General features: G+C 48.7%; 1 protein-coding gene across 1 annotated transcript; it reads right to left on the minus strand.

The window, feature by feature from the left end:
* Positions 1 to 285: 285 nt before the first annotated feature.
* Positions 286 to 2,047, minus strand: FOBCDRAFT_1355 (uncharacterized protein). Its single transcript, XM_054702693.2, has one exon. The coding sequence runs from the start codon at positions 1,770 to 1,772 to the stop codon at positions 354 to 356; it is 1,419 nt and encodes a 472-aa protein (XP_054558668.2). The 5' UTR covers positions 1,773 to 2,047; the 3' UTR covers positions 286 to 353.
* Positions 2,048 to 13,137: the final 11,090 nt, after the last annotated feature.

Raw genomic sequence — 13,137 nt, forward strand, 5'->3', positions numbered from 1 at the left:
TGGTCGTGAAAATTCGCTCGTTTCCATGCCACATTGCTCCAAAGGCCGTGAGTGCGTGTGCGTTATACGTGGGCGAATGGGAAGTGAGGGATATACTGCTTCCCGTAGGTGAAATTCAAGGTATCGTAGTGAAGGATATGGCTAGCTGTAAATTTGTGCTCGCCGAGTATCTGCCGAGGAAAGCAGTCGTAGATTCATCGGCGAGGGGTATATGGTGATGAGCAGTATGCGTCAAAGGCGCTAGTCTGCTGTCGCGGCTGGTATTGCTGATAGGGAGTTCTGACAACGAATCCCTTCTTTGGGCCAGAAAATTTGGTCTTGAGTTTGGTCTTGGTCTCGCTGGTAAAATTCCCCTATCTTCGACCAAGCTTGAGCAGTCGCGTCCTCAACCACAGAACAAAAGCGGTCCAAGTACTGGTGGTTTTTCGCTTGGTGGTTTTGGTCCGGTGAGTTGATTGAAAGTGCACATCGTCAGCTCTAGCGCCAGGTGTCTGGCCTGTAGGCACAGTGTCGTAGCTGCGGGTACCAAAGTCGACCTTCTCGTTCTCGGTGGTCAACCCCAGACCCACGCCAGTGCCGGTAGTCTTGCGGGAGATCGAAGGCCGAATGTCAGTACTACTGGACACACGATCACACGAGATTCGAGAGGTTCCAAAGCTACCCTTGCGACCATTCTTGTTGAAGCGGTGGGCTTCACGACTCTCTGCACGTTCTTGCTTGCGGATCTGCTCACGGGCGTACTTTTCCTCCTTGGCTCGTTCTTTTTCCTCAAACTTACGACGGGCCTCGCGGACGTTCTCCTGGCGGGTGACAGTATCAACCTCGCTGCGTGAGCGGAGACGGAAACCGCTCATGTCGAGAGAGCTTCGGAGTGGTGACATGGCGTTGGAGGATGTAGACGCAGCGATCATCTGGGGTGAAACAAAGGAACCAGAAGGTGGGCTGGTGCTTGACGCAGAGTCGAGAGCAGTGTTTGAGCCTGTGTTCAGGTGGAGGTCAGATCGGCTGCGAGTCACGATGCTATGGGGCTTTCGCGCAGATATTCCTGGGGCAGCGCGGCCGTTGGTAGTGATGCGCAGCGGTTGGTTCACATCTGATAACGAGCTGGTGCGCTGACTAGCAAGAGAGGGACGGCGGGGCCGGGAACCAGAATGATAGGCACGAGTCGAAGTCTGAAGGCTCTGAGAGTCGATATTGTCCTCGTTCTCAGTTATCGTGGGGGAATAATCGCGAGGTCCGGTGGTATTGTCCAGGGATGCGAGCGAGTTGGCGTAGGAGAGAGGTGGTGTTGAGGTGCGCGGCGTTTGTTGAAAAGGATGCACAAAGGAGCCGTTTCTGCCACCGCTAGCAGAAGTCGCAATAGAAGCATGAGAAGTGCCACTGGTAGAGCGAGCATGCCCGTGCGAATACTTGTTTGAGCGAGCACCTCCATTGCTCAGATCCGTGGCCGATATAGAGAAGCTGACATCGCGGGCGCGGGCGGCAGGTGTTGGCAGTGCTGATGCACCTGCCGTATAAGACGAGTCGTCGCCGTCCACATTATACGAGGAATAACCAAATTGACCCTGCTCGTCCCAACCGCGATCCAAATCGAGGGAATTCTTTTCCGAGTGGGAGTGGTGCGATTGCAGTTTCTTGAGGATTGGCTTCACAGCAGGTCGACTGCGAGGTTTTGTTATTTTAGCATGTCCATGGCCGTATTGATTACCATGTCCGAAGCCGTGACCGTGTAGGTGACCCGGTAACGAACTGCTGGTCTGCGCCATTGCCATTAAAAAATAGGCAATAGTGTAGAAGAGAGGTTGAAGAAGAACCCGAAAGGGTTTCAAGGGGTGTCAAAGAGGTAAACGAGGGGTTTTGTGTTTTGTTGTTGGTGTCGCTGCTGGTATTGGTCTTGGTGTTGTTGGGCGTCTTGTCGCCGTTGCACGGATACGGGCGCAGCGCAGGCGGAGGGTGAGGAGTCTGTCGCACGCCCAGCGTATCTCAGAGCATCATGAAAGAATTTGACTTCTCTTTTCTTTCAAGTTGTACAAGGAACAGACAAATCACCTCCACACACACAAAGGTTCTTCACAGAAGATACACTCTCTTCGCTCTCTCAACGACCAGCGTATGCAAGTAAGTAAACAAGATAAGAAGAACAGAGCGACAACAAGGAAATGTCGCAATGAAAGAGAAAAGACTCGGACTGGTCGGGTCGGGGAGGCCTGGCCTTAGAACTATCAGGGGTGTTCCCAGGTCCTAGAGAACCGAGAGTAGGTACTCCGTAGTGGGTGGGGTTACTGCTGTAAAGGAGGAGTCCGGGCCCGGCGGTAGCCCAATTCAACTGACTCTCACTTCTGGAGTCGAGTCCCTAAAAAGCCAAGGAATACCAGAGTTTAATGCGGCGATAAAGCCAAGACAAGAGTTGAGTTTTTGATTTGGAATGATACAAATGAAAGTCGAAAGATGAGGGGAAAGAGAAAACAGGGAGGGTAGGACGGTAAACCCTCTGTGTCTTTTCTTATTCTTCTGCCTGTGGCCGTGTAAGAGGCGGCAGATTACGACGGTGAAAGCGGCGGAGGCAGTGGAGGTCGATTTGAGAATGGCGGTGCGGCCGGAGGAGGCAAATACCGGTCAAATACCGCTGTACTCTACCTAGCAATCACTATCACTCAGCACTAGATCAGCTCAGCATATGGGAAGGATACCTACAGCCTGGTACTGTACCTACAGTAGGCTCTTCAATCAGAGACACTCTAACCTTGGGTAGAAAAACTGGGTTTCGGTGGCAGCGAAGCCGAGTGATTGAACCAATGTCAAGACGTTCTAGGCCAGATTCAGCCTCATCGAGCGCATTGGCACGTGGGGTTTAGTGGAGAGAGTTCTTTCTTGTTGAGTCCTTTTCACTCCTCTCTTCTCTAGACTCTTCCTCTTCGTCCACAGGCTGTGACGCTGACCAGGGATTGGCCAGGGTATCTGGTTCCGTGGGTATCGCCAAGCCAACGTCGGTCTGCGGTCTGCGAACCTGCAATGATGTGATCGAGTGCCGATGTCCCGTTACAGTGGTAGTCACAGTAGTATTCGACTACAAGTTGTTGAGAGGCGGTAAGACAATACAAGAGATGTGATATGCGGGGGTTCCAGAGGCCAAAGAGAGATCGAAGCGGTCGGGTCGCAGATATTCACATCAATGTCTTGCTAGCTACCTAGCCTACAGTAGAGTAGCGGCAGATAACGACACGGATAGATAGACGTGAGTGAGATTTGGGGGCGTTTGCGGGGGGATGTATCCTTGGAAACTTAAGATGTAGCAGACCGTATCTGTCCCGATGGAGGGGAGTATTGGTCCAATAGGAAGAGTAGGGACAGATGATGATGCGCTCAAGTCTGGAGCACAGAATGTTGTGTACAGAAGAAAAGAAGAGAAGATATGGAAGAACTCGAAAGAAATGCGGTCCCGAGGGAGATGTCACTCACATGCACTTGTCCCCTCATGGACTCGAGAATTACCTACAGCGTAATATCAAACTCATGACGCTTCTGATCAGACGAAATTGGGCGATTAATTACTCTGTCAGGAAGCGAGCAGCCAAGACAAAGCGAAATGAAGTTCCCAAGGTTCAACCAACCTATTGGTTCGCCAATAGCCTCGCCAGCTTTGCAAGGATAAAACTGTTAGGTGCCAATAACCTATGCAATCTGGGCACACGCAACTCTGATAATGTAATTCTTGGTGTTGTGATTTCGCTCTCCTCGAGTCATCCACTAACAATTACACTCACCTTTTATCGGCCCTTCTCTAGTAGATACATTGAGCCAAAGAAACAATATGGCTTACAATTGTTTTCAGCCTTGTTTCTCTGTCATGTTGTATGGGTAGATCTGTCACAAATTGTTCCCCCTCGTTGCATCATGTACTGTTTCATCCGTGTTGATCCCCCAGAACATCAGCATCAATAACATCATCCCGTTTCATCCATCCGGATCTACCAGCAACGCTTCTGTTTGCGGGGGGTTGTCTCGGGTCCTGTAACGCCGTGAGACCAACCGGCTACACTTCACGACTGTTGGTTCTGTATTCACTGAGGCGTAGCGATCCATGCCTGAATAGTTTCGTTTAAGCATCATCAAACTTTTGACTACGCGATTAATTGATACTTTCGCTTCTCTAATTGCCTCGTCTCCCGTTATCCCGCGTTCCTTATCTTGGTCCCGACCTCGAATTCGTGGCTCTCGACCCCCTTGTCTCTTGACACTAGTGGTCGATCATTCGCTCTAGGCCAGTCCAATTTGATGTCATCACTGATTTTTTTTGTCTCATAGTAGGAATTGACTATTGATGAAAGCGGGAAACGTGGTTTATGGGGCTTATGCGTCTATCACTGTATAGATTTGAGTTCGATTACACTTCAACAGCACTGCCTGAGATCAATTACGAATCCTTTGATGAATATACCATAATGCCTTTAACCTTTTGACAACCACGTGTTCGTCATTCCTCGTCCCTGTGCTTATTCAAGAGGAGGGGAATCCAGACTGCGCCACCAGACACCCCGTCATCAGGTACAGAAACGCCATTAACCGTCGTCTCTTGGCGATCACTTCTAGACTTACCACACAATTTTCAGTCAAGTGAGGCAAGAACCCTTCTCGGAATTCCATACATTCGACAACCTATCCAAGGTCACGCGACTTCAAGTCTCGGCTGGCCACCACATGTTGAACGACCTCGTCAGTTCATACTGGTCTCACAACTAAATTCCCCTCAAAAGGGTCCTCAACTGGCGTCTTTAACTTGCGCCACAAGTCGATAGCGTCCATGAGGTCTGTGTTTCTCCTCATTGCCCCTCTCTTCACAACGGACCCCTGCCCCGCCTCCGCTTCTCCTCCTACCTTCGCCTCAATAGATTCGCAACTCCTCTCTCGTGGTGAAGTCAGGTGGAAATGGCAGTCAGATTAAGTTACCAACACGCCTCAGTGACATTTGAGCTTCGTAACTGACCGGTACGTGGCCATCTGCCTGTGCATTACGTTACTCTCTTAACAGGTTCCAGCCCTAAGTGGGCAAGTCTGCCTCCGTAGCTTATTGTTGGTTGAGACATGCAGAAACACCTGCAACTCTCCCCAAACGTCTCGCGTAGAGTCTCGATATCAATGTCGTTCCCCATAGTATCCGTTCACCTTGTCCTGTTATAGTATACGGAGTGGGGAGCTTCTTGGCCATCTCCATATTGTCATGCTAATCCACTAAGAACAAACTATACCTGGTAAAATGGCATTTGTATCCACCAGCTAAAGAATTGTCTTTAGGCCATGACCTCACAGTTATATACTAGGTGGCTAGGTGGACTCACAAGTAATCCTCTGCGATTGACTATCATTTGCTGTGGAGACTGCAAGCCGTGTTATAGTTTGAAGTAGAAACTCAGTGAGTTACGCCGGAAACATCTGAGACATGCAAAACAAGTTTCATGATGATCGGATATCGGCAGTTCTGAAAGTCAAATCAGCTCAGGCTCCTTGCTTGTATAAAGACAGTATGCATGGTATTGCTACGACTTCAATACAAGGTCGATTGAGACGATGCAGCTATGTAAAGGAGTCCCACTCATTGAGTCATTGAGGCTCAGGTCAGCCTAGACATCAATACTTTCGATACTTTATCTACCCAATAATCATATGTATCAGCAAGCTCTAGGCCGGAGAGCTAATTATGCTATCTAGCAATATATCGTGAACCTTCTTGAATTGTCTATGTACTTAGTCATACGTACACGCATCAACCATCATCATGACTCCATCTTCAAACACAATGCCCCCTATGAGAAGACTCCGATACTATGTTTTGAAACACGGAAAGGCCCGCCTTGGCTCCTTCGTCTGATGAATTTGCCTGTCTGGTCTCAAACAATGTTTTCGGTATTGGTGTTTCATGATGTGTATTGGGGAGTCTCTGGTAAAGTGTGTAAGTCTGGACTAGCGGCGATGGTATTTCACGCATACCTATGCGTTAGAAGGAACTGTTCTATTCAAATCTTTTGATACGAGAATAGAACTATTACAATATTGATTCATTCTTGAGCTGTGCTGGTCTTGAATTTCAAGGTCGATCACCGCTTCACAAGATGAAATTGGGAAGTTACCTTCTAGTGAGCTTATGTAGACACAAATACCTGCCAAAATTTCAATATAGCGTTCACTAAACGGCTGTAATCTCATTGTCTAGGTTCTATTCCTTACAATGGTTATGTCAAACCAGAGTAATCTAATGATATGTTTCCCATCGAGATGTAGCCATGTCACTAACGAATGCCAGCCTACAGGCCACTTTATCGATTGTAGTCCCAGGGAGAAATGCCCACGGGATGTTCTTAGAGTATTAATCCATATTACCTTAACTCGCTCGCCTGAGAGGTCCGTAACTGGGTTCTAGGGGACAAGTGATACAGCTTCGCCATCACCGCCACCAGTCGTTACTGTGTTCAACAAAGCCCTGGAGCTTAGATGATTGTTACATGTTGCATAACTTTGAAATCTCTACTTCGTGATTTTGTACTGGGGGGGTTCCTGCCTTGTCTTGTCTCTATTTGACTTACAATGGTATGCCGCTTCAGTATAATGTGCATCAAACACCTTGAAACTGGAACACACAAGTATAAGGTCACCACAATGATTAGGCACTCGATTAAATAGTGCTGATTCATTATCAGTTCAGCTTTGCTTATGTAGATCTTGCTTTGTTATCACCACGGCCCGACATGTCCAACATTTCTCATTCTGTCGGCGTTTCAACCTGATAGACCTTCGAGTAACTTATCAATACCGTACTCGCTGTGACATTGATGACTTAAAGAAGCCTCAAGACCAATATATCGTATGCGGTATTGGCATCTGGTTGAAAGCCTGGATATGCTGAATTCTGAATATGAGTTTCTTGCATATAGGGTAGTTACTATCAACTTTTACAAGTCATAATTCCAGTTAACCTGGGCTGCAATATAGGTAGGATTACTCTATAGGCGAAGTAGAATGCTTAAAAATACTGATTGGGGCGTTCTGAGCCTCGTGTATGGGTGTTGACTCTGTTCTTGGGCGAGGAAATGGTGTATTCAGTGAACTATGGTTTCAAATATATAAGTGTTTTACGTAACTTTGTCTCGAAATAGAATATCACCGAATTATTGATCACTGGAAAGTAAGCTATATTAGTTATTAGTTACGGCAGTTATATCTTATTTTGAATATAGTATATCAGCTCCGTCTGATTTTTCATTACACCAACTTCCACCTCGCGATGCAAAACACCATATCTAGGTTTCGCGATGCGTGACTTGGTGCCATATTAGACTGCAGGGAAAAGGCATTAGTGCAGGTACAATGAGCTTTGACCTATGGAAATCGATCAGTTATGACCAAGTCCACGATGGTAGCTCCCATGCTGCATGCTTATTCCGACAGCACATCCGGCAGCACCTCGTGCTTCCCCGAAGCATGCCAATGCCCCGCCATGGCCCGGTGCGATCTGGGAACAAAAGAGCTTCGTTAATAGCCGTCCATACGAAATATATATGTATGTGCCTATGATACAAGAGAGAAGTTCTAACGGGGAGATGGTACGAGCGGTTATAAACGCGTTGAGGCAGACACTTGAGATTCGAATGACTCCTTCGCAGTCACAAATAACCGTCTCAAACAGGGGCCTCCGCTCTCAACTATGACTGATACTTGTGTTGTATCTGAATACACTGGAGGCTTAAGTTGACAAGAACTGCTTCCAAGTCAGTGCAGAAGTCTCATAGTATACGAGAAAAGGTTCAAAGGGGGGTTGGTGACTAGGAGCGACAGACAAATTTGCATTTGAGTATAAAGACATCGAATATAACTTCGCATCTAAGAGTACGAGCTCACGGACTAGTGAACGGCCTTCTATTATAACCCTGTTTGAGAAGCTCTGTATGGAGACTTGATACTTGATGCGCCGACCCATGTTTTGAACGAGCTGCCCTTTCCTGCCGACTGACATGTGCAAACGTCCTCATGCATAATGATGCCGGGTGAATGACACCAAGGCCGTGAAGCCGTTGGCTTTCTTATCTGTGTATTCCTTTCATCGAGGCCTGCCACTTGAATTGAATCAAGGTCAAGGTGCATATAAATGAATGCAACAGTGTAAATTCTTGACTGGAAACTTTTCGAATAGGTTGGTTGCGCCAACGTAGATGTCATTTGATCTGTATAAGAACATACCGAAATGTGAGCCATATTGACCAGGAGGCTGAGGATTCAGTATAACGGCGGGATTTGTACCAAGTTGACGTTACAGAGCGACAAGGAAAAAGTAGTCTATCTGGTTTGGAGAAGTGAGCGTCAAGATTCAACCCTGTCGACGTTGGTTTAGCAAATGCTCCGTGCTTCAATCGTTTCTCCCCTGTCTAGCAAACCACCCTGGCCTCCGAGTAAAGCTAGGGTTATCCCGGCTCCTCCACAAGTTTCGTAGCACTAAAAGAATAACGGCAGGAAGATCGGCTTCGTCTTGAATATTTTGAAAGTGATATCACAACGCATTGTGAATATGGCCTTTCTTGAGGCATAGCTTTTGATATACCGGACCAACAACGCCCGGAGCCGTATCTTGTCACTGCATGGTGGCGAGGTTACTAAAGATCTGCGAATGAGGAAAAAAATACCTCGAGCATGCGCCCATGAAAATGCCAATGGCTCCATAGCGGCAAATCAAGGTGTAAATGTGAGAGGGTTCAACAATAAACGAGCGGCATCAGGATCAGGGTGCAGTGGGGATCCCTGCAGTCTTGTCTTGATGGGCAGACTCCCTCCGAGAGCCTGTCTTGAAAAATGCTGTAAACAAAAGGTCTGACCCACCATGCATTATCGATTGGCTTTGATCGAATAACAGCACTTATGCTACCTGTTGCGTTGCAGGTAATGGTAAGTTGTCTTTGAGCTCTGAATGCCATTCGAGATTGGATTGCAGGCAAGCAACCTCAAGCGCAGCAGCAGGAGCACTGCAGCACCTTTTTGTGAACAGCTGCAGACTGAGTGACAGTTATGTCTCAACATAGTGGTCAAAGCAACGCTACTCGGATTGGATATTCTGAGTTGCTACGTTAGATAGCCAAGCAAAACTTGAGGCCTACAGGAGCCAACCAGCGAGAAATATGACCGATGGTCTGCAGTAGTCTGCAGGACGATAACTATTGCCGAAACTGTCGAGCTGCGTTGCGCCGCGTAGAACTTGACTCGACCTCAGACCAACAGATGCTGGCTGATAACTAGGAGTTGATTGAAGGCTCCTAACAGGACAGACGTGCGTATAATACCCACATGCTGGGGCGCACGCACCAGCCTCTGTGAGCCTAGATCACATATGGTAAGGGCTCGGGATCTGGCGAGCTTGACTTGTTTATCCAGTGTCGACTGAGCAACAATTACAGTGGCTCTTCGCTGACAGTGGAGTCGGTTTCTCAAGGACAAGCTATGCAGAATTGCAGATGAGGAACGAACGACTGACCCATCTGCGCCAGCCGTGGGAGAATGAATGGACGGGTCATTTTGCGGCTCATCATCGATCAGGAAGGACTGGGACAATGTGCAATCGACAAAGATGAGCCAATGGGAGTATATCATGACCGACATGCCACTAGGCCTCGTTGCTATCGATTTCCGCATGTGCACGAGCAGGTGGTAGTGCTGAGCTATTTTTGCATGGAAGTTGAGCAGACCTTCTTCGTGTCTGTAGTTCCCTCTTTGGCTCAAACCGATGATATTTATTTGGCCCCAGGCGTTGTGGCACCGTCTTGGCTGTCGTACATGATACTACACGGAAGACCCTTGTGGTGCCTGTCTCAAGCAAAAACCAACAACAGGCCATGTGGGTTCGAGCATCGCGAAGAAGTAGCAGATCGGGGTATGGTGTGATTTTACGGGTTTAGTTACCATCTGCAATTGCGTACGACTCCTCCAGACTCTATGCCCGTATCGTCAGCAAGGTAACTCCAACGAGGACCAACCGCATAAGAGTGCAGCTTCATCATAAGAGGGGTCCAATCTCAGAAATAGAATTTAGTAATTTGCTGGGTAAAAAGAGAACAGCCACAAGCGGCCAGGAATTCCGCTTCCTCAAGCAGAACAGTCCAAAACGCAGCGAAGCAAAAGAAAGCCGGCTGTATTCTGATAGACAGCGCAGTGGCATATTGTACCAAGCCATCCATACAGCGACATCTGTCATATTACACCCAAGACTTGATATCTCAACAGATAGCAGCTAGCCACAGATCATCGGCTTTGGTGCGTTGCACCGTGCACTGACTCTCAAAGCTGCCGATGCAGGCAACACAACTATCATGACTGGAAGAGAGACAAGGGACCAGCGGAGATGATGCAGAAGCAGACTCTTGGCTCTTCTCGGAGTCTTTCAAAATGTAAATCTCGTCAGCCAGCCGAAGCCGAAGAGGATCCGCAGCATTGCAACCCTGCCTCCTCTGTTTAGCTGCCGGGTTGGTCGATCTGCGGTTTTGCAGTGTCCGCTGGTCGGTTGTTTTCTCCAGGCCGGTTTCCTCCCGCCGAGCATAATCGGCCGCGGGTCCTTACGAGTTCCATTGGAGGTAGGCAACGCAACGCGGCAGCCGTCTATGGGCGGAGCGGATCCAACCTTGACGACTCGAGAAGGCGAGACAATGCGAAGTGATGTGATGATGCATTTCCTCTGGTCACTTCATACATGCACTGTCCTCTCTGGTTGTCCTCTCATTGTCTCTTCCTGCGTGGATAGGGCACGGGAATCCTCTCTGCACCTCAAGCTACTTTATTACTTGACTCGGAGAAAGACATCCATGCTGATCCATGGGTGGTAGATGTGGAGGTGCATGTTGACGATAAAGAACAGCGAAGAGAATTCGTAACAGCACAGCGGATGTTTGAGGGTACCAGATTGTTATCTAGACGATGGGAGTGACATATCTGAATCATTATAGAGGTACCTCAGCACTAATTCGATGAAGCCACCAAGATGTCAATTATCAGCTAGGAAAATTAGAAGACGTGAGTTATGCAACCAGGAAAGGCACATAGGTAGGCGCATTACCTACCTCTAGGTGCTAAGGTGGGTTCCCCACCATTTCTTTCCTCGACAACTAAGCTAACGTTGACCAGACAGGGACCTCGGATTTGAGGTTATCTGCACCTTCTGTACCACTTTCCTCCAGACCATCCATGATTCAACTAGCAGGAATCTACCCAAAGAAAATAGAAACTCATTAGTGCTGCTCATCCCCCATCTTGTCGATTACCTTGAGACCAAGATTGATTTTAGCATGGACCTTCCCTACCTCAAATGAGTTTATCTCATTGCTACGGAAGGAATCAGCCGTCTTCCGCTCAGCTCCCTTGTACATTGTGTGATATCGCTCCTTCGACCTACATGCTGCATCTTCTCCATACATACGCTAACATCTCCATACTTCGTCCAGTAGCTGGCGCGCATCAGGGCCCAGTTCCTGCATTCAAGGATTCTTAGCCTGCACGTCCATGATATCCGATATCGAAGGCAGTCCTCCGTACTCCGTACAGTAGCTCGCTCGCCAATTGTCCCTCCGCTCAGTGGCTTTTGGTTGGCCAATGGATCAATGATCTTCTCCTCGTCTGTCGATATGCAATCTCGAAATACATATACATAGCTGTATCCGGCCTCTCACAACTGCAGCAGCAGCAGCGCTGCAATTTGCTCATTTGTCCAATGCATTCCACTGGATTCATTCTGAACCTCAGATGCAAGATGCAAGACAACCACCTCTTGCTTCTGATACGATGAGCCGGCCTGTCGCACCACAGGCGAGCGGCTAATGGACTGGCATATCTCCAAGTCAGGTTGTGCTTTATGCTTTATGTTGCAGATTGATGAGTCCCTAGATACATGCATACAGTATCCTCGACGACCCTGGTTCATGTCCAAGCCGCCTCCAGCTATTAACCCACTCCCCACCAGATCCTCACCAAGGCAATGCGATGCTGAATGGTTGTCTTGTTTTTGTCTTGGCTTCTTTGGACTTTACTCGCTCGCGCCAGCAGTAACGAGATCCACACGCTAAACACGAACAAGGTCCCATGTCTCCTCTCCCGTCCGTAGCCATCGACGCCATCGAGGTTTGTGTGAACCCTGCACTTTGGACCCCAGAGGCAAAACAACGAAACGACAAGGACCATGATGTGCGCCGCGGGCCGAGCAGCACTGGCCAAGTGCTATTCAATACCATGACATGGGCTGCTACCGGGCACGAGACGTGACTCTCATGCGCCAGCCCAGAATCGGCGCCACGATGATAGGGTCTTAAAGAAGCGAACGGACATGCTGGAGTTTTCGAGCCAAGGCACTGAGGTACCTAGCAAAAGATGCTAATGTCGACTCCACGCTTGCGAGCCTGCGCCCCCATGCCCTGTCCTGAATACAGTCGCAGTGCTCCATGTCTATGTACAGTCACCCCGCTTGCTCAGTCGCTCCAGTATTTCTCGACAGTTTGCAGGAGTAGCATGGAAATGGACAACAAGAGAAGACAGAAAATAAACCCGTACCGTTCTCGGTAGCAACGCGGCCGGGGTCGGCGTCGAATGAGACTCAAATGGCTCTCAGTAACACATCTCAAATAACGCGCGCCAGTCTCTTTTCTCTTTGCTGTGATCTCAATACACCCCCTCCTCCAATCCCATTTGCGCTACTAATTAGCTACATAGTTGTGCCCTCTTTAATCCCCCAATTCGAGCCGCCGCCGCCGCCATACATGGCCCCTCCAACCCTCTCAAATCATCCAACCCCTCGCTCCCCACTGGTCCTGGTCCTAATGCAGTGAGCGCAAGACCAATACACCCCTGCTGTCTTGTCCGTTGTCCAGAACAAGATCAAATCTCGACAGACTTGCGCGCTTGTCTCTACGTACATAGTTGCCGCCCTACCAGTGCCACCACAACTAGGTACACACTACGATGGCCCACGACCTCATCAAGGACCCTCACTACTCCATGTTCATGCATGGTCCGTTTTAGAGACGGGGTTTGGCTTAGGTATATATCATAGACCCGTTCCCCGTCTTCACCCCAGGCTGTTATCATCGCCACTACCTCTTTTCCTCCTCCTCGCCCTTCTTC

The sequence above is a fragment of the Fusarium oxysporum genome, chromosome I, assembly GCF_013085055.1.
Source record: "Fusarium oxysporum Fo47 chromosome I, complete sequence".
In the NCBI taxonomy this organism is placed as follows: Eukaryota; Fungi; Ascomycota; class Sordariomycetes; order Hypocreales; family Nectriaceae; genus Fusarium; species Fusarium oxysporum.